Here is a 22936-nt window from a genome sequence, read left to right as displayed (position 1 = left end):
GGTCAGTGTTGGTATGCTAGTCTGGTATAGAAGGGACAGGAGGGGGGGTCAGTGTTGGTATGCTAGTCTGATATAGAGGGGGGGTCAGTGTTGGTATGCTAGTCTGATATAGAGGGGACAGGAGGGGGGGTCAGTGTTGGTATGCTAGTCTGATATAGAGGGGGGTCAGTGTCGGTATGCTAGTCAGATATAGAGGGGGGGTCAGTTTTGGTATGCTAGTCTGATATAGAGGGGGGGTCAGTGTTGGTATGCTAGTCTGATATAGAGGGGGGTCAGTGTTGGAATGCTAGTCTGATATAGAGGGGGGGTCAGTTTGGTATGCTAGTCTGATATAGAGGGGGGGGTCAGTGTTGGTATGCTAGTCTGATATAGAGGGGGGGTCAGTGTTGGTATGCTAGTCTGATATAGAGGGGGGGTCAGTAATGGTATGCTAGTCTGATGTAGAGGGGGGGTCAGTGTTGGTATGCTAGTCTGATATAGGGGGGGAGGTCAGTGTTGGTATGCTAGTCTGATATAGAGGGGGGGTCAGTGCTGGTATGCTAGTCTGATATAGGGGGGGGTCAGTGTTGGTATGCTAGTCTGATATAGAGGGGGAGGGGGGGTCAGTGCAGGGTATGCTAATCTGATATAGGGGGGGGGTCAGTGTTGGTATGCTAGTCTGATATGGGGGGGTCAGTGTTGGTATGCTAGTCTGATATAGAGGACGGGGGGTCAGTGTTGGTATGCTAGTCTGATATAGAGGGGGGGGTCAGTGTTGGTATGCTAGTCTGATATAGAGGGGGGGTCAGTGTTGGTATGCTAGTCTGATATAGAGGAGACAGGAGGGGGGGGTCAGTGTGGTATGCTAGTCTGAAATGGGGGGGGGTCAGTGTTGGTATGCTAGTCTGATATAGAGGGGGAGGGGGGGTCAGTGCAGGGTATGCTAATCTGATATAGAGGGGACAGGTGGGGGGTCAGTGCTGGTATGCTAGTCTGATATAGAGGGGACAGGAGGGGGGTCAGTGCTGGTATGCTAGTCTGATATAGGGGGGGTCAGTGTTGGTATGCTAGTCTGATATAGAGGGGGGGGGTCAGTGCAGGTATGCTAATCTGATATAGGGGGGTTAGTGTTGGTATGCTAGTCTGATATAGAGGGGACAGGAGGGGGTCAGTGCTGGTATGCTAGTCTGATATAGAGGGGTGGTCAGTGTTGGTATGCTAGTCTGATATAGAGGCGGGGGTCAGTGTTGGTATGCTAGTCTGATATAGAGGGGGGGTCAGTGTTGGTATGCTAGTCTGATATAGAGGGGGTTAGTGTTGGTATGCTAGTCTGATATAGAGGGGGGGGTCAGTGTTGGTGTGCTAGTCTGATATAGGGGGGTCAGGGTTGGTATGCTAGTCTGATATAGAATGGGGGGTTAGTGTTGGTATGCTAGTCTGATATAGAGGGGGGGTCTGTGTTGGTATGCTAGTCTGATATAGAGGGGGGTCTGTGTTGGTATGCTAGTCTGATATAGAAGGGACAGGAGGGGGGGTCAGTGTTGGTATGCAAGTCTGATATAGAGGGGGGGTTAGTGTTGGTATGCTAGTCTGATATAGAGGGGGGGTCTGTGTTGGTATGCTAGTCTGATATAGAGGGGGGGTCAGTGTTGGTATGCTAGTCTGATATAGAAGGGACAGGAGGGGGGTCAGTGTTGGTATGCTAGTCTGATATAGAGGGGGGGTCAGTGTTGGTATGCTAGTCTGATATAGAGGGGACAGGAGGGGGTCAGTGTTGGTATGCTAGTCTGATATAGAGGGGGGTCAGTGTTTGGTATGCTAGTCTGATATAGAGGGGGGGTCAGTGTTGGTATGCTAGTCTGATATAGAGGGGGGGGGTCAGTGTTGGTATGCTAGTCTGATATAGAGGGGGGTCAGTTTTGGTATGCTAGTCTGATATAGAGGGGGGGGTCAGTGTTGGTATGCTAGTCTGATATAGAGGGGGGGGTCAGTGTTGGTATGCTAGTCTGATATAGAGGGGGGTCAGTAATGGTATGCTAGTCTGATGTAGAGGGGGGGTCAGTGTTGGTATGCTAGTCTGATATAGGGGGGGGGGTCAGTGTTGGTATGCTAGTCTGATATAGAGGGGGGGTCAGTGTTGGTATGCTAGTCTGATATAGGGGGGGTCAGTGTTGGAATGCTAGTCTGATATAGAGGGGGTCCGTGTTGGTATGCTAGTCTGATATAGGGGGGGGGTCAGTGTTGGTATGCTAGTCTGATATGGAGGGGGGGTCAGTGTTGGTATGCTAGTCTGATATAGAGGGGGGGTCAGTGTTGGAATGCTAGCCTGATATAGAGGGGACAGGAGGGGGGGCAGTGTTGTTATAATAGTCTGATATAGAGGGGGGGGCAGTTTTGGTATGCTAGTCTGATATAGAGGGAGGGGGTCAGTGTTTGTATGCTAGTCTGATATAGAGTGGGATCAGTGTTGGTATGCTAGTCTGATATAGAGGGGGGGGGTCAGTGTTGGTATGCTAGTCTGATATGGGGGGGGTCAGTGTTGGTATGCTAGTCTGATATAGAGGGGGGTCAGTGTTGGTATGCTAGTCATATAGAGGGGGGGTCAGTGTTGGTATGCTAGTCTGATATAGAGGGGACAGAAGGGGGGGTCAGTGTTGGTATGCTAGTCTGATATAGAGGGGGGGGTCAGTGTTGGTATGCTAGTCTGATATAGAGGGGACAGGAGGGGGTCAGTGTTGGTATGCTAGTCTGATATAGAGGGGGGGGTCAGTGTTGGTATGCTAGTCTGATATAGAGGGGGGGTCAGTGTTGGTATGCTAGTCTGATATAGAGGGGACAGGAGGGGGGGGTCAGTGTTGGTATGCTAGTCTGATATAGAGGGGGGGGTCAGTGTCGGTATGCTAGTCAGATATAGAGGGGGGTCAGTTTTGGTATGCTAGTCTGATATAGAGGGGGGGTCAGTGTTGGAATGCTAGTCTGATATAGAGGGGGGGTCAGTGTTGGTATGCTAGTCTGATATAGAGGGGGGGGGTCAGTGTTGGTATGCTAGTCTGATATAGAGGGGGGGTCAGTGTTGGTATGCTAGTCTGATATAGAGGGGGGGTCAGTGTTGGTATGCTAGTCTGATATAGAGGGGCGGGGGTCAGTGCTGGTATGCTAGTCTGATATAGGGGGGGGTCAGTGTTGGTATGCTAGTCTGATATAGAGGGGAGGGGGGGTCAGTGCAGGGTATGCTAATCTGATATGGGGGGGGTCAGTGTTGGTATGCTAGTCTGATATGGGGGGGTCAGTGTTGGTATGCTAGTCTGATATAGAGGACGGGGGGTCAGTGTTGGTATGCTAGTCTGATATAGAGGGGGGTCAGTGTTGGTATGCTAGTCTGATATAGAGGGGGGGGTCAGTGTTGGTATGCTAGTCTGATATAGAGGAGACAGGAGGGGGGGTCAGTGTGGTATGCTAGTCTGAAATGGGGGGGGTCAGTGTTGGTATGCTAGTCTGATATAGAGGGGGAGGGGGGGGTCAGTGCAGGGTATGCTAATCTGATATAGAGGGGACAGGAGGGGGGGTCAGTGCTGGTATGCTAGTCTGATATAGAGGGGACAGGAGGGGGGGTCAGTGCTGGTATGCTAGTCTGATATAGGGGGGGGTCAGTGTTGGTATGCTAGTCTGATATAGAGGGGGGGGGTCAGTGCAGGGTATGCTAATCTGATATAGGGGGGTTAGTGTTGGTATGCTAGTCTGATATAGAGGGCACAGGAGGGGGGGTCAGTGCTGGTATGCTAGTCTGATATAGAGGGGGGGGTCAGTGTTGGTATGCTAGTCTGATATAGAGGGGGAGGGGGGGCAGTGCTGGTATGCTAGTCTGATATGGGGGGGGTCAGTGTTGGTATGCTAGTCTGATATAGAGGGGGGTCAGTGTTGGTATGCTATTGTGATATAGATCGGGGGGTCAGTGTTGGTATGCTAGTCTGATATAGAGGGGGGGGTCAGTGTTGGTGTGCTAGTCTGATATAGGGGGGGTCAGTGTTGGTATGGTAGTCTGATATAGAGGGGGGTTAGTGTTGGTATGCTAGTCTGATATAGAGGGGGGTCTGTGTTGGTATGCTAGTCTGATATAGAGGGGGGGTCAGTGTTGGTATGCTAGTCTGATATAGAAGGGACAGGAGGGGGGGTCAGTGTTGGTATGCAAGTCTGATATAGAGGGGGGCTTAGTGTTGGTATGCTAGTCTGATATAGAGGGGGGGTCTGTGTTGGTATGCTAGTCTGATATAGAGGGGGGGTCAGTGTTGGTATGCTAGTCTGGTATAGAAGGGACAGGAGGGGGGGTCAGTGTTGGTATGCTAGTCTGATATAGAGGGGGGGTCAGTGTTGGTATGCTAGTCTGATATAGAGGGGACAGGAGGGGGGGTCAGTGCTGGTATGCTAGTCTGATATAGAGGGGGGGTCAGTGTTGGTATGCTAGTCTGATATAGAGGGGAGGGGGGGCAGTGCTGGTATGCTAGTCTGATATGGGGGGGGTCAGTGTTGGTATGCTAGTCTGATATAGAGGGGGGTCAGTGTTGGTATGCTAGTGTGATATAGAGGGGGGGTCAGTGTTGGTATGCTAGTCTGATATAGAGGGGGGGTCAGTGTTGGTGTGCTAGTCTGATATAGGGGGGTCAGTGTTGGTATGCTAGTCTGATATAGAGGGGGGGTTAGTGTTGGTATGCTAGTCTGATATAGAGGGGGGGTCTGTGTTGGTATGCTAGTCTGATATAGAGGGGGGGTCAGTGTTGGTATGCTAGTCTGATATAGAAGGGACAGGAGGGGGGGTCAGTGTTGGTATGCAAGTCTGATATAGAGGGGGGGCTTAGTGTTGGTATGCTAGTCTGATATAGAGGGGGGGGTCTGTGTTGGTATGCTAGTCTGATATAGAGGGGGGGTCAGTGTTGGTATGCTAGTCTGGTATAGAAGGGACAGGAGGGGGGGTCAGTGTTGGTATGCTAGTCTGATATAGAGGGGGGGTCAGTGTTGGTATGCTAGTCTGATATAGAGGGGACAGGAGGGGGGGTCAGTGTTGGTATGCTAGTCTGATATAGAGGGGGGGTCAGTGTCGGTATGCTAGTCAGATATAGAGGGGGGGTCAGTTTTGGTATGCTAGTCTGATATAGAGGGGGGGTCAGTGTTGGTATGCTAGTCTGATATAGAGGGGGGTCAGTGTTGTTATGCTAGTCTGATATAGAGGGGGGTCAGTTTTGGTATGCTAGTCTGATATAGAGGGGGGGTCAGTGTTGGTATGCTAGTCTGATATAGAGGGGGGGTCAGTGTTGGTATGCTAGTCTGATATAGAGGGGGGGTCAGTAATGGTATGCTAGTCTGATGTAGAGGGGGTCAGTGTTGGTATGCTAGTCTGATATAGGGGGGAGGTCAGTGTTGGTATGCTAGTCTGATATAGGGGGGGTCAGTGTTGATATGCTAGTCTGATATAGGGGGGGTCAGTGTTGGAATGCTAGTCTGATATAGAGGGGGGGTCCGTGTTGGTATGCTAGTCTGATATAGGGGGGTGGTCAGTGTTGGTATGCTAGTCTTATATGGAGGGGGGGGTCAGTGTTGGTATGCTAATCTGATATAGAGGGGGGGGGTCAGTGTTGGAATGCTAGCCTGATATAGAGGGGACAGGAGGGGGGTCAGTGTTGTTATAATAGTCTGATATAGAGGGGGGGGCAGTTTTGGTATTCTAGTCTGATATAGAGGGAGGGAGTCAGTGTTTGTATGCTAGTCTGATATAGAGTGGGGTCAGTGTTGGTATGCTAGTCTGATATAGAGGGGGGGTCAGTGTTGGTATGCTAGTCTGATATGGGGGGGTCAGTGTTGGTATGCTAGTCTGATATAGAGGGGGGGTCCGTGTTGGTATGCTAGTCTGATATAGGGGGGTGGTCAGTGTTGGTATGCTAGTCTGATATGGAGGGGGGGTCAGTGTTGGTATGCTAGTCTGATATAGAGGGGGGGGTCAGTGTTGGAATGCTAGCCTGATATAGAGGGGACGGGGGGGCAGTGTTGTTATAATAGTCTGATATAGGAGGGGGGGGGCAGTTTTGGTATGCTAGTCTGATATAGAGGGAGGGGGTCAGTGTTTGTATGCTAGTCTGATATAGAGTGGGGTCAGTGTTGGTATGCTAGTCTGATATAGAGGGGGGGTCAGTGTTGGTATGCTAGTCTGATATGAGGGGGTCAGTGTTGGTATGCTAGTCTGATATAGAGGGGGGGGTCAGTGTTGGTATGCTAATCATATAGAGGGGGGGGTCAGTGTTGGTATGCTAGTCTGATATAGAGGGGACAGGAGGGGGGTCAGTGTTCTTATGCCAGTCTGATATAGAGGGGGGGTCAGTGTTGGTATGCTAGTCTGATATAGAGGGGGGGGTCAGTGTTGGTATGCTAGTCTGATATAGAGGGGACAGGAGGGGTGGGTCAGTGTTGGTATGCTAGTCTGATATAGAGGGGGGGGTCAGTGTCGGTATGCTAGTCAGATATAGAGGGGGGGTCAGTTTTGGTATGCTAGTCTGATATTGAGGGGGGGTCAGTGTTGGAATGCTAGTCTGATATAGAGGGGGGGGTCAGTTTTGGTATGCTAGTCTGATATAGAGGGGGGGTCAGTGTTGGTATGCTAGTCTGATATAGAGGGGGGGGTCAGTGTTGGTATGCTAGTCTGATATAGAGGGGGGGGTCAGTGTTGGTATGCTAGTCTGATATAGAGGGGGGGGGTCAGTGTTGGTATGCTAGTCTGATACAGAGGGGGGGGTCAGTGTTGGTATGCTAGTCTGATATAGGTACTCTCCACTACTGCTTGATATCGTGGCGGATTGAAATGTCCCGACATGCATGTGTTTGCCTCACCAGTTGCTGATAGGATTGCACTGAAATAGATATCGCATGTCTTTTAAGCTGTTAACTTTAATAGTGTCATTTAACATCTGTCGTCAATGTCTGAGGTGTGTGTTCTGTCCATATAATGATGAAATAAAAACAGCACTTTACTGACCTTCCTCCCCTCTGTCTCATCTCTCTCCTCTCTCCGTCCTCACCCCTCTCTCCTCTCTCCTTCCTCCCCTCTGTCTCATCTCTCTCCTCTCTCCCTCCTCACCCCTCTCTCCTCTCTCCCTCCTCCCCTCTGTCTCATCTCTCTCCTCTCTCCCTTCCTCCCCTCTGTCTCATCTCTCTCCTCTCTCCCTTCCTCCCCTCTGTCTCATCTCTCTCCTCTCTCCCTCTTCCCCTCTGTCTCATCTCTCTCCCTCCTCCCCTCTGTCTCATCTCTCTCCCTCCTCCCCTCTCTCATCTCTCTCCCTCCTCACACTCTCTCCTCTCTCCCTCCTCCCCCTGTCTCATCTCTCTCCTCTCTCCCTCTTCCCCTCTCTCATCTCTCTCCTCTCTCCCTCCTCCCCTCTGTCTCATCTCTCTCCTCTCTCCCTTCCTCCCCTCTGTCTCACCTCTCTCCTCTCTCCCTTCCTCCCCTCTGTCTCATCTCTCTCCTGTCTCCCTCCTCCCCTCTGTCTTATCTCTCTCCCTCCTCCCCTCTGTCTCATCTATCTCCTCTCTCCCTCCTCACCCCTCTCTCCTCTCTCCCTCCTCCCCTCTGTCTCTCTCTTCCCCTCCTCTCTTTCTCTCCTCATCTCTCACTTCCTATCCCTCTCTCTCCTCTCAGGGCTCCATCATTAACAGTCCAAGGCCTCATCAGCGCCCCCACATGGCTGGAGGTGTAATGCCACCCGGCTGCTATGACATCCAAGACTACCGGACTCACCACCCCATCCTGGGCCCCGGAACGGGGGTGGGGGGTGGGCCGGGGCTAAATCACAATACCGCTACTGGGACGACGGCACTGGTTCCCAGCAGCGGAGACCGAGGGGTGACGGGATCCCAGGGGAGCGGGTCTGGAGGGGTAGGGGGCAATGGAGGCTCCTTCCTGGGTTCCCTGTTCGGGAGCAAACGTTCCATCACCAAGCCCCCTGGACCTCTCACTTTTTTCCTCCCTCTCCTCCCACCTGGGCCGCCAAACTACCCTGCACCTGTCCCCCCGCCCATCACCGGCGGCCCGCCCCCACACTCCCCGTCCGCCCTCAGCAACTCAGACCCAGGAGGGCCTTCCAAGATCCAGGCCCTGCACGCCCAGTACTGCCACAACAGTACCGCAGGGCAGCAGCCTCCTCCGCCTTACTACCATCACCACCACCACCACCGCTACCACGCCCAGACAGGGCCCGCTCCCAGCCAGCCCTCCTCCACCGCCCAGGGGGCCCCTGGGCCTCATACCATCCACAGGGGCCCCGTGGTTGGGGTCCCCAAGCGGCCTGGCCCCGGTCCCGTTCCCTCCCACCCGCAGCTGCAGCAGCATGGTGTAGAGGGTCAGGGGGGGGGTGCTATACCAACATGGGGGTAGGCTGTCCCCCTCCGCCCCTTTCTCCACATTCCCCTCACTCCCCGGTGCCCCCGACCCTCGCCCTCTACCACACACACTCCACTCACGGTCGTGGAGGCGGAGGCGCCAAGCTCCCTCTTACTCTCTCGCGCTCGCAGCCCCACCCTCACGCCCACACCCACGTCCCTCATCTTACCGCTCATTCCCACAACCACAGCCCCCATCCCGGCCTGTCCCACAGCCCCCATCCCGCCCAACACCCTCAGCACCAGACTCACTTCGTCTTTGCCGCCCCGCTCCCCCAGACCCCTTCCGCCCGGCACGTCCCACAGGCCGACGCCCACAGCCACGCCCAGTACCTCCCGCTCTCCTCCATACCACCTCCCCCTCCTCACTCGCCTTTACCTCCCCCTTCTTCCCCTCATACCCCGCTTCCCCCTCTCTCCCCCTACACCCACCAGCTCCAGCAGCAGCAGCCCAGCCAGCCGCCCCAGCTCCAGGGAGGGCAGCAGGGGTCTGGCGGGGGCAACAGCAGCACGGGGACGGGCAGCACCACCAGCTCCAAGTCCAAGCCTATCAACCGCATCAGCACGGTGGTGTGAGTGTCAGGAGACACAAAAAAAAACTCCCAGACACCAGGGGACACCGCTCGTCAGACTGAGGTCGTCAGACCAGGACAACTACAGGTTTAAGAGGGGCCGCGCCCAGGTCATCCAATATGGCCGCCGGCGTTCTGGGAGAGGCAGGAGGAGGAGGCAGTACTTGCTGTGTTACTTCCACCTCCGGTTCCCTCACAGATTCACATTCAGGTAGAGAGGAAGAGGAAGTTACTAACTCACTGAAGAGGTAGAGGAAGATACTAACTCACTGAAGAGGTAGAGAGGAAGAGGAAGATACTAACTCACTGAAGAGGAAGATACTAACTCACTGAAGAGGTAGAGAGGAAGAGGAAGTTACTAACTCACTGAAGAGGTAGAGGAAGATACTAACTCACTGAAGAGGTAGAGAGGAAGAGGAAGATACTAACTTTACTGAAGAGGAAGATACTAACTCACTGAAGAGGTAGAGGAAGAGGAAGTTACTAACTCACTGAAGAGGTAGAGGAAGAGGAAGATACTAACTCACTGAAGAGGTAGAGAGGAAGAGGAAGATACTAACTCACTGAAGAGGTAGAGTGGAAGAGGAAGATACTAACTCACTGAAGAGGTAGAGAGGAAGAGGAAGTTACTAACTCACTGAAGAGGTAGAGAGGAAGAGGAAGATACTAACTTTACTGAAGAGGTAGAGAGGAAGAGGAAGTTACTAACTCACTGAAGAGGTAGAGAGGAAGAGGAAGTTACTAACTTTACTGAAGAGGTAGAGAGGAAGAGGAAGATACTAACTCACTGAAGAGGTAGAGAGGAAGAGGAAGATACTAACTCACTGAAGAGGTAGAGAGGAAGAGGAAGATACTAACTCACTGAAGAGGTAGAGAGGAAGAGGAAGATACTAACTCACTGAAGAGGTAGAGGAAGATACTAACTTTACTGAAGAGGTAGAGAGGAAGAGGAAGTTACTAACTCACTGAAGAGGTAGAGAGGAAGAGGAAGTTACTAACTTTACTGAAGAGGTAGAGAGGAAGAGGAAGTTACTAACTCACTGAAGAGGTAGAGAGGAAGAGGAAGTTACTAACTTTACTGAAGAGGTAGAGAGGAAGAGGAAGATACTAACTCACTGAAGAGGTAGAGAGGAAGAGGAAGATACTAACTCACTGAAGAGGTAGAGAGGAAGAGGAAGATACTAACTCACTGAAGAGGTAGAGAGGAAGAGGAAGATACTAACTCACTGAAGAGGTAGAGGAAGATACTAACTTTACTGAAGAGGTAGAGAGGAAGAGGAAGTTACTAACTCACTGAAGAGGTAGAGAGGAAGAGGAAGTTACTAACTTTACTGAAGAGGTAGAGAGGAAGAGGAAGTTACTAACTCACTGAAGAGGTAGAGAGGAAGAGGAAGACTCAGAGACAAGAGGAAGAGGAAGACACACACACACACACACACACACACACACACACACACACACACACACACACACACACACACACACACAAACACACACAAAGAAAAAGATATTCAATGACTCATGGACAGTACAGAGGTTGATAGTTGACGTGAGAAGAAGGAAAGAGATAGTGAGATGAAGAGGAAGTGGTTTTCTGTGTCTTTGTGTGACATGTACGTACGTGTGTATTGGGACAGTGACAAATTTTTTTGTGGCTCTTTTGTACTCCAGCAGGTTTTGAAATGATATGATGACTGTGAGGTTAATGTGCCGACTGTCATCTTTAATTGGAGGCTAACCTCAATCCTATCGGGTGATCCGTTTAGAGATTACAGCACTTTTTTGTATGTAGTCCCCACATTTTAAAAGTATTGGGACAAACTCCCTTTTGTGTATTATAGTTTAGTATTTGGGTCCTATATTCCTAGCATGCAATGATTACATCAAGCATGTGACTTTACAAACTTGTTGGATGCATTTGCTGTTTGTTTTGGTTGTGTTTCAGATTTGTGCCCAATAGAAGTAAATGGTAAATAATATATTGTGTAATTTTGGAGTCACTTTTATTGTAAATAAGAATAAATAATAAATAAATATAATATAATATATAGAATAAATAGAATATATTTCTAAACACTTCTACATTAATGTGGATGATACCATGATTTACGGATAGTCCTGAATGAATCGTGAATAATGACGAGTGAGAAAGTTACAGACGCACAAATATCATACGCCCAACTCACGATAACCTCTCACCATAATTTATGCCTCGGTAACTTTCTTACTCATCATTATTCATGATTAATTCAGGATTATCCGTAAATCCTGGTAGCATCCACATGAATGTAGAAGTGTTTGGAAACATTGCACTTTGACCTCATAGTGACTGTATGATTTGAAATCCAAAGTGCTGGAGGACTATAAGTGTTACGTCATAAACACTCCCCCAATCACTCGGGACAGCAGGTGAAATGTCTTGTGAGTCCTATGAAATATTTGTAAAAAAAATTCTTTGAAGATATATTTGGTACAGTGGAATGAGCCAACCATACCAGTATAGAATCTGAAAATATCTTGAGGCTTTCTGTCCCAACCATTCCAGTATACAATATGAAAATATCTTGGGGCTTTCTGTCCCAACCATTCCAGTATACAATATGAAAATATCTTGGGGCTTTCTGTCCCAACCATTACAATACAGAATATTAAAATATCTTGGGGCTTTCTGTCCCAACCATTCCAGTACAGAATATTAAAATATCTTGGGCCTGTCCTAACCCTTCCAGTATAGAATATAAAAATATCTTGGGGCTTTCTGTCCCAACCATTCCAGCATAGAATATAAAAATATCTTGGGGCTTTCTGTCCCAACCATTCCAGTACAGAATATTAAAATATCTTGGGCCTGTCCTAACCATTCCAGTATAGAATATAAAAATATCTTGGGGCTTTCTGTCCCAACCATTCCAGTACAGAATATGAAAATATCTTGGGGCTTTCTGTCCCAACCATTCCAGTACAGAATATGAAAATATCTTGGGGCTTTCTGTCCCAACCATTCCAGTACAGAATATGAAAATATCTTGGGACTTTCCCCCACAGCAATATAAAAGCTTTCTATCCATGATCATTAGAAACAATCTTTAATGTAAGTGATTATATTTTTATATTAATGAATTGGAGACTTCAATATTGTATTTAACATGTACAGTACAATTTGTCATTTGGATAAGAATATTAGGTTTACACACCCACGATTAGTATTCAATTTACACACGATTTAGTAATTGGTATGATAGAAAGCATGTATACCTATTTAGATTTCTTGTAGTTTACACAAAAAAACATGTGTACTGTAAAGTATATTGGTTTTAGTACTTGCAAAACAATTTTATCAGCATAACTCCATCAATACTTTCAGGAATTCTAATAAAACAATTGTTACAGTCATTGAGCATGTTAATACGTTCTTTGATTTCATTATCACTTACTGACACAAAAATATGATTTTTTTTACAATTCACCCAAGATAAACCACAAATATATAAAATATGTCCTACTGAAAATACTGGTATGCTTGTTCTTGAACTAACACTTTCTGGTCACTGCATAAAACTGGTACACTTATAAATATATATTTTTGGATGAAGTAACAAAGAAAAACATAACAAAATATCCGTATTCCCAGGTCATCCATCTTCTCAGACATATCAGCGTTCCCAGGTCATCCATCTTGGACATATCAGTGTTCCCAGGTCATCCATCTTCTCAGACATATCAGCGTTCCCAGGTCATCCATCTTGGACATATCAGTGTTCCCAGGTCATCCATCTTCTCAGACATATCAGCGTTCCCAGGTCATCCATCTTGGACATATCAGTGTTCCCAGGTCATCCATCTTGGACATATCAGTGTTCCCAGGTCATCCATCTTGGACATATCAGTGTTCCCAGGTCATCCATCTTGGACATATCAGTGTTCCCAGGTCATCCATCTTGGACATATCAGTGTTCCCAGGTCATCCATCTTCTCAGACATATCAGCGTTCCCAGGTCATCCATCTTGGACATATCAGTGTTCCCAGGTCATCCATCTTCTCAGACATATCCGCGTTCCCAGGTCATCCATCTTGGACATATCAGTGTTCCCAGGTCATCCATCTTCTCAGACATATCAGCGTTCCCAGGTCATCCATCTTGGACATATCAGTGTTCCCAGGTCATCCATCTTGGACATATCAGTGTTCCCAGGTCATCCATCTTGGACATATCAGTGTTCCCAGGTCATCCATCTTGGACATATCAGTGTTCCCAGGTCATCCATCTTAGACATATCAGTGTTCCCAGGTCATCCATCTTGGACATATCAGCGTTCCCAGGTCATCCATCCTAATAGACATATCAGTGTTCCCAGGTCATCCATTTTAGACATATCAGCGTTCCCAGGTCATCCATCCTCTTTGACATATCAGCGTTCCCAGGTCATCCATCTTAGGCCTATCAGCGTTCCCAGGTCATCCATCTTGGACATTGATTGTACTTGAGAGGAATGAATTTACATGGTTGAGGACAGAATTGTTGGGATTAAACTACAATGACAACGAAGATTACTACTGATGCTACTATTGCTATTAACTATTGTTTTGGGTTGTTTGTACTACTGTTTGAAGATGCGACTGTTTGTTTATTTGGTTGTGCGAGCCATTGGAACTAAAGTACTATGGACGTCTGGTTTGATCTAGCAGTTACTAACTAGCCCGAGTCGCTAACAACCCCGCTCGTTAACATACAGTTGGTCTTCATACGGATTTAAGATAACTGGCTTTATCAAAAAGATTTTGCACACAGTGCCTCTCCTCCAATCCTGCAACCCCCCCCACACTTCCTACTCCACCATGGCCCCTCCCCTTGTAACTCCCCCCCACACCACCACTCAGGACTTACCGCTTTCTGATTGGCTGGCCCAGGGTTGACGGACAGAGACTCAGCCTGTGTACTACGTCATGTAATTCCCAACGCTCTGTGTGTTGCTTCGACTGGTTCTTTCTCTGATGCTCCCACATTCAAGCAGACTTTAAGCAAGGGCCATTTCCATTCTCTCCCCGCTGTACAGTTAATTCATCCGCCGTATATACCCGTCTGATCCTCAGATGTTGTCATGGTCTGGAGGGAAGGCGTACGTACGTATGTAAAGATACAGGAAGGAGAAGTAGGCTGTTTATAAATTAAACGTCTTCTTGACGTTATTGCGATCTCTTGTTGCATGTGTCAGCACTTATTGAATGAAGCTGTATTATAAACATGAATGTACGTACTAAGACTATCTAATAACAATAACACATGTACTCTGGAATGGACTGTATTACAATGTCTCTGTAACAACATAAGGGAATGGACAGTAATCTAATGTTGTGTATGTGTCTAGGGAGGGAGATAGTAATTGTAAAATTGTCAGTACATTAGTACATTACGTGTGCATCAAAGCAGGCATTATTTTGAAGATGACAAACATTTTATGGAATTTGGAATTTTAGCTGTATATATATACACATACTGTAGGTATTTTTTTTTTTGGGGGGGGGGTTAAATTAAAATGCAGCGATATGAAAACGTGAATATTTGATGCTCTTATAATATAAAACATGTTCTTGCTGTTGGAAAGATTGTGTGTTTTTATTCAGGTCTGAAACTTAATCCTGGAATTTATATGTAGAACAATTTAACCCTGGAATATATATTATGGGTGTGGAACAACTTAACCCTGGAATATATATTATGGGTGTGGAACAACTTAACCCTGGAATCTATATGATGGGTGTGGAACAACTTAACCCTGGAATCTATATTATGGGTGTGGAACAACTTAACCCTGGAATATATATTATGGGTGTGGAACAACTTAACCCTGGAATATATATTATGGGTGTGGAACAACTTAACCATAGAATCTATATTATGGGTGTGGAACAACTTAACCATAGAATCTATATTAAGGGTGTGGAACAACTTAACCCTGGAATCTATATTATGGGTGTGGAACAACTTAACCCTGGAATCTATATTATGGGTGTGGAACAAGGTAACCCTGGAATCTATATTATGGGTGTGGAACAACTTAACCGTGGAATCCACATTGAACAAAAATATCAATGCAGCATGTAAAATGTTGTTTACATGTTTCACGAGCTGAAATAAAATATCTTAGAAATTATCCATACGCACAAAAATATAATTTCTCTCAAAATGTGTTTACATCACTGTTTAGTGAGCGTTCCTCCTTCGCTAAGATAATCCATCTAACTGACAGGTGTGGCATATCAAGAAGATGATTAAACAGGATGATCATCACACAGGTGCACCTTGTGCTGGGAACAATGAAAGGCCACTCTAAAATGTGCAGTTTTGTCACACAACACAATGCCACAGATGTCTCAAGTTTTGAGGGAGCGTGCAATTGTCATGTTGACTACAGGAATGTCCATCAGAGCTGTTGCCAGAGAATGTAATGTTTATTTCTCTACCATAAGCAAAGTTGTTTTAGAGAATTTGGCAGTACATCCAATCAGCCTCACATCAAGGTAAAAATCTGTCGTTCTGCCCCCTGAACAAGACAGTTAACCCACTGTTCCCCGGTACGCCGTCATTGTAAACAAGAATTTGTTCTTCACTGACTTGCCTAGTTAAATAAAGGTTAAATAAAGGTTAAATAAAGGTTAAAATAAAGTTTAAATCCCAAAAATATGAACTGTGAAATTGTTTCATGTTGCGTTTATATTTGTGTTCAGTATATAACTAAAAATCTATATGATGGGTGTGGAAAAACAACCCTGGAATCTGTATGATGGGTGTGGAAAAACAACCCTGGAATCTGTATGATGGGTGTGGAAAAACAACCCTGGAATCTGTATGATGGGTGTGGAAAAACAACCCTGGAATCTGTATGATGGGTGTGGAAAAACAACCCTGGAATCTATATGATGGGTGTGGAAAGAAGGTCCCCTATTTGTCTATTTTATTTTTGTATGATCCGCCGAGACAGGTCAATCTGGATCACTGAAGTTGCCCTTTTTACAGTAGGGGCTTTAATCAATCTGGATCACTGAAGTTACCCTTTTTACAGTAGGGGCTTTAATCAATCTGGATCACTGAAGGGTTGCAGATTGCGCCATAGAAATGTAAAGTTAATTTCCCATTGATCCGAACCTATGTAGCGTATACCGTGAATACAGTCTACGCTAATGTGGGAACTTTGCCTTTAAATTACAATCCCCTGTAACGCTGAACTTCTGCCATACGGATTGAATAGAGCCATAGGTCAATTAATACATTACATTTACATTTAAGTCATTTAGCAGACGCTCTTATCCAGAGCGACTTACAAATTGGTGCATTCACCTTATGATATCCAGTGGAACAACCACTTTACAATAGTGCATCTAAATCTTTTAATGCTATACAAGGTTTAGGTCCCTGTTATAAAACGATGGCATAATGCAACCTCATAATGATGGGTTATGATAGGGTCAAACAATTGTGCTATGCTCTTGAGAAATTTATAAATTAGAGTATTGAAAGGGTCCATCTGTAATTGTTTCATCAACGTTTTGGACTTTTTAATTATTTACACACTTGAAGAATATAACTTATTATAAATGCTTCATGAGCTTAGTCCAATTGTTATATACCATCAGAACCCCATCAGAACTCCATCAGAACTACATCAGAACCCCATCAGAACTACATCAGAACCCCATCTGAACTCCATCTGAACTCCATCAGAACCCCATCAGAACTCCATCAGAACCACATCAGAACTCCATCAGAACCCCATCAGAACCCCATCAGAACTCCATCAGAACCACATCAGAACTCCATCAGAACAACATCAGAACCCCATCAGAAACATCAGAACTACATCAGAACCACATCAGATCTACATCAGAACCCCATCAGAACTCCATCAGAACCACATCAGAACCCCATCTGAACTCCATCAGAACTCCATCAGAACCCCATCAGAACTCCATCAGAACCCCATCAGAACTCAGAATATGTACTTGTTCAACTCAATTGTTAGTAAACAATGTAATTTTAAACAAACATTGTTTAGCCTCTGAATATGGTTAAAATTAGCGTTTTCCTGTTTGCTTATGTTTGCTTATCATTGAGTGCGGTTTAAGTGCCAGCCTCGGTCTGTGGTGGTATGTAGACAGCTACGAAAAATACAGATGAAAACTCTCTTAGTGTGGTCTACAGCTTATCATGAGATACTCTACCTCAGGCGAGCAAAACCTCGAGACTTCCTTAGATATCGTGCACCAGCTGTTGTTTACAAATATGCATAGGCCCCCGCCCCGTGTCTTACCAGAGGCTGCTGTTCTGTCCTGCCGTTAGAGTGTATAACCCGCCAGCTGTATGTTATTAATGTCGTCGTTCAGCCACGACTCAGTGAAACATAAGATATTACAGTTTTTAATGTCCAGTTGATAGGATATACGTGCTTTCAGTTCGTCCTGTTTATTTTCCAGTGATTGAACGTCGGCTAGCAGGATAGAAGGCAAGGGCAGATTAGCCACTTGTTGCCTGATCCTCACAAGACACCCTGATCTCTTTCCACGAAACCTCCGTTTCCTTTTCCAGCGAATCACGGGGATCTGGGCCTGGTCTGGTGTCTGTAGTAGTATATCCCCCCCATCCGACTCATTGAAGAAAAACTCTTCGTCCAGTTTGAGGTGAGTAATCGCTGTTCTGATGTCCAGAAGCTCTTTTCGGTCATAAGAGACGGTAGCAGAAACATTATGTACAAAATAAGTTACAAACAATGACAAAAAACAAACAAAATAGCATGGTTGGTTATGAGCCGATAAAACGGCAGCCATCCTCTACGGGGCCATTTTCTGTCAAGATTAAGAACATTGAACAGATTCTCAGATGGCAGACTGCACGTGTGTCTTACATTAAAAAAAACATGTTCACATCACCAAGTACAGTACCAGTCAAAAGTTTGGACACACCAACACATTCAAGGGTTTTTCTTTATTTGTACTATTTTCTACATTGTAGAATAATAGCGAAGACATTAAAACTATGAAATAACACATATGGAATCATGTAGAATCACATATGGAATCATCATTCATGTTCTGTCGATATAGGACTCGTTTAACTGTGGATATAGATACTTTTGTACCTGTTTCCTCCAGCATCTTCACAAGGTCCTTTGCTGTTGTTCTGGGATTGATTTGCACTTTTCGGACCATAGTACGTTCATCTCTAGGAGACGGTACGCGTCTCCTTCCTGAGCGGTATGACGGCTGTGTGGTCCCATGGTGTTTATATTTGCGTACTATTGTTTGTACAGATGAACGTGGTACCTTCAGGCATTTGGGAAGGATGAAACAGACTTGTGGAGGTCTACAATTCTTTTTCTGAGGTCCTGACTGATTTCTTTTGATTTTCCCATGATGTCAAGCAAAGAGGCACTGAGTTTGAAGGTAGGCCTTGAAATGCATCCACAGGTACACCTCCAATTGACTCGAATTATGTCAAAAAGCTTATCAGAAGCTTCTAAAGCCATGACATCATTTTCTGGAATTTTCCAAGCTGTTTAAAGGCACAGTGTATGTAAACTTCTGACACACTGGAATTGTGATACAGTGAATTATAAGTGAAATAATCTGTCTGTAAACAATTGTTGGAAAAATGACTTGTGTCATGCACAAAGTAGATGTCCTAACCGACTTGCCAAAACTATAGTTTGTTAACAATACATTTGTGGAGTGGTTGAAAAGTTTTAATGACTACAACCTAAGTGTATGTTAACTTCCGACTTCAACTGTATATACTCTCCGGACTCCGACATTGCTCGTCCTAATCATTATATATTTCTTCATTGTATTCTTTAACTTTTTAGATTTGTGTGTATTGTTGTGTATTGTGAAGGACCGGTCTGAACCGGACCAAATCTGAACTAATCATAAACATCTATGTTTCACAAGTTTGGACAGCCCAGCACAATACAGTACAGTAGAGCACTGTAGAGTACAGTAGAGCACTGTAGAGTACTGTAGAGCACTGTAGAGTACTGTAGAGTACAGTAGAGCACTGTAGAGTACAGTAGAGCACTGTAGCGTACAGTATAGCACTGTAGAGTACTGTAGAGTACTGTAGAGTACAGTAGAGTACAGTAGAGCACTGTAGAGTACAGTAGAGCACTGTAGAGTACAGTAGAGTACAGTAGAGCACTGTAGAGTACAGTAGAGTACAGTAGAGCACTGTAGAGTACTGTAGAGTACAGTAGAGTAAAGAACAGTTAAGTATAATGGACTGTATTGTACCCTACTTTACTTGAATGTACTGTACTCTACTGAACTAAACTGTACTGTACTATACTGAACTAAACTGTACTCTACTCTACTGAACTACACTATACTGTACTCTACTCTACTGAATTAAACTTTACTGTACTGTACTCTACTGAACTAAACTGTACTGTACTATACTGAACTAAACTGTACTCTACTCTACTGAACTAAACTGTACTGTACTCTACTCTACTGAATTAAACTATACTGTGCTGTACTCTACTGAACTAAACTGTACTGTACTCTACTGAACTACACTGTACTCTACTCTACTGAACTAAACTGTACTGTACTCTACTGAACTACACTGTACTGTACTCTACTCTACTGAATTAAATTATACTGTACTGTACTCTACTGAACTACACTGTACTGTACTCTACTCTACTGAACTACACTGTACTCTACTCTACTGAACTACACTGTACTGTACTCTACTGAATTAAACTATACTGTTGTCATGACGTTGGCCTGTTGGGGGAGGTTTATGACCCCCATAAATACCTTTCCCCCTTTTCTCTCTCTCTACTCTATAGAGTTGACTTTTGAAAAGCCCTTTGTTAACATAGATATTCTGGGAACATCAAAAGGTGGGAAACGGAACCATATTTCGGTAATCCAACCAGTTGAAAATATGCGTTGGTACTTAATGAATGATGTCAGATCAGTTGGCTTCTGCGACATTATTACTGATGACAGGACGACATAAACTGTATCTGAGAAAGTCTACACATTCTAGTTATCAGATTCACATGGAATTGTTGTGCAATTTAAATGTTTAAATATGAAACTATTTGTGAAAAGATGAAATGTAATTTTTAGCTTCTTAATGAGAGAACGGTTTGTCATAAGAACACCACTCTGCTCACTCAGAGGCCCCGCCCAAGTGAACAGACATGGGTTGTAAACTATGAAGCGCCCTTCTTTCACCACTATATATAAACCCGTTGATGAAAATTCAACTTCCTGTTCCAAGGATGTGAGGACTTACGGTCCCTGCGTTGAAAGGACAAAGATCACCTACAGAATTAAGCCAACCTCAACGTGAGCTCTGGTTGAACGACAGGAACCTAACGAAATTATCATTGAATCTCAACGGGAAGGTGACGACCTACACGCCGAAAGGATGAATTTCGACTATACCAGCCAGAATATAGCATGAGCTTAAAAGTATGGCAACTTGGTATGAACTTTGAACTTTTATTCACTATAGAAGTGATACCCTCTCCGATACCCTAAACGTGGGCTAGGAGAGGACGGACAGAGTATCCATTCTACCACGCTCCAGTTCACCACTAGACATTCTTCAGAGGACCAGAGATCCCTGCTGGGCAACCCGGCCTAATATCTACGACCAATCCACCGAAGCGCAGCTCAGAGTAAATATTTATTGCATTTTCCTTTTTCAAATGGGCGGTTATTTAGAATGCATAAGATACTGTATTTACGATAGCATAGCTGCCTACGGCCCGATAGAGACACCAAATATTTTTGTTCCTCAGTCTTCCCGCACTTTCATTCAAAACCCAACCCCCCTTTTCTTTGTGTAACCAGCCGTCATAACTGTTCCGTCCGCCAGGGGCGTTTTCCTTTATGACATCATTTGTAATAAATGTATGATCCATTCTGTGTAGATGTAATTCTGTGTGACTGTTTAGGTATTTAGTAAATAAATAATTAAACCACATTTTGTATTGCTGATTCAACTTGTTAGCCAGGGTTCGTGAAGATAACCAAGAATTTACAACTTTCAGATGAGACTGAAATAAGGTGACAATTAAATATTGACTGCTATTGATGTAAAAGATTACCGGGTGTTTAAGAGTTTATTCGGAAGATAACGGCTCTATAAACACTCTTTCGTGGTGCCCCGACTTTCTAGTTAAGTACATTTACATGATTAGCTCAATCAGGTAATATTAATTACAGAGAAAGGATTTTACAGAATAGCATATCATATCACTTAATCCGGCATAGCCAAAGACACAACAATGTACTGTCCTCTACTGAACTACACTGTACTGTACTCTACTCTACTGAATTAAACTGTACTGTACTCTACTGAATTAAACTATACAGTACTGTACTTTACTGAATTAAACTATACTGTACTGTACTGAATTAAACTATACAGTACTGTACTTTACTGAATGAAACTATACTGTACTGTACTGTACTGAATTAAACTATACTGTACTGTACTGTACTGTACTGAATTAAACTATACAGTACTGTACTCTACTGAATTAAACTATACAGTACTGTACTTTACTGAATTAAACTATACTGTACTTTACTGAATTAAACTATACAGTACTGTACTGTACTGAATTAAACTATACTGAATTAAACTATACAGTACTGTACTTTATTGAATTAATGTCATGTCCTGACCAGTAATAGGGGTTATTTGTATTGTAGTTTGGTCAGGACGTGGCAGAGGGTATTTGTTTTATGTGGTTCGGGGTGGTGGTTTGTTTAGAAGGGTGTTTGATTTATTATTTCCGGGTTTTGGGTTATGTTCTATGTTTTTTGTATTTCTATGTTCTCTCTAGTTTAGTATTTCTGTGTCTAGGTAATTGGGTGTTGGACTCTCAATTGGAGGCAGGTGTTTTTAGTTGCCTCTGATTGAGAGTCCTATATATAGGTATGTGTTTTGTTTGTGTTTTGTGGGAGATTGTTTCTGTGTATAGCTTCAAGCCTTACAGGACTGTTATTTGTCGTTGTTTCTCTTTTGTGTACGTGTTTATTTTTCGTTCACCTTCTTTGCCAACTAAATAAAAAATAAGATTTCCCCGCTGCGTCTTGGTCCGCTTTATCCAACGACAACCATTACAATTAAACTATACAGTACTGTACTTTACTGAATGAAACTATACTGTACTCTACTCTACTGAATTAAACTATACAGTACTGTACTTTACTGAATTAAACTATACAGTACTGTACTTTACTGAATTAAACTATACAGTACTGTACTTTACTGAATTAAACTATTCAGTACTGTACTTTACTGAATTAAACTGTACAGTACTGAATTAAACTATACTGTACTGTACTGTACTGAATTAAACTATACAGTACTATACTATACTGAATTAAACTATACAGTACTGTACTTTACTGAATTAAAACTGTACTGTACTGTACTGAATTAAACTATACTGTACTGTACTTTACTGAATTAAACTATACAGTACTGTACTTTACTGAATTAAACTATACTGTACTGTACTGAATTAAACTATACTGTACTGTACTGAATTGAACTATACAGTACTGTACTGTACTGAATTAAACTATACAGTACTGTACTTTACTGAATTAAACTATACTGTACTCTACTCTACTGAATTAAACTATACAATACTGTACTCTACTGAATTAAACTATACAGTACTGTACTCTACTGAATTAAACTATAGAGTACTGTAGTGAATTCTCCTGAATTAAACTGTACTGCACTGTATTGTGCTGTACTGAATTAAACTATACAGTACTATACTGTACTGAATTCTCCTGAAGTAAACTGTACTGCACTGTACTGTACTGAATTAAACTACACAGTACTGTACTTTACTGAATTAAACTATACAGTACTATACTGTACTGAATTCTCCTGAATTAAACTGTACTGCACTGTACTGTACTGTACTGAATT

At 44.5% G+C, this 22936-nt stretch overlaps 1 protein-coding gene across 1 annotated transcript in view; it reads left to right on the top strand.

Annotated features, from left to right (window-relative positions):
* LOC106594785 (IQ motif and SEC7 domain-containing protein 1) overlaps positions 1 to 8400 on the top strand; it is a 139026-nt gene extending 130626 nt beyond the window's left edge. The window contains exon 14 of the mRNA XM_045692827.1: positions 7658 to 8400. Within this exon, the coding sequence (XP_045548783.1) occupies positions 7658 to 8392 (735 nt within the window). The 3' untranslated portion in view covers positions 8393 to 8400. The remainder of the gene's footprint in view (positions 1 to 7657) is intronic.
* Positions 8401 to 22936: the final 14536 nt, after the last annotated feature.

This window comes from Salmo salar, chromosome ssa13 (assembly GCF_905237065.1).
Source record: "Salmo salar chromosome ssa13, Ssal_v3.1, whole genome shotgun sequence".
Lineage (NCBI taxonomy): Eukaryota > Metazoa > Chordata > Actinopteri > Salmoniformes > Salmonidae > Salmo > Salmo salar.
This window is presented reverse-complemented; position numbering and strand designations above follow the sequence as displayed.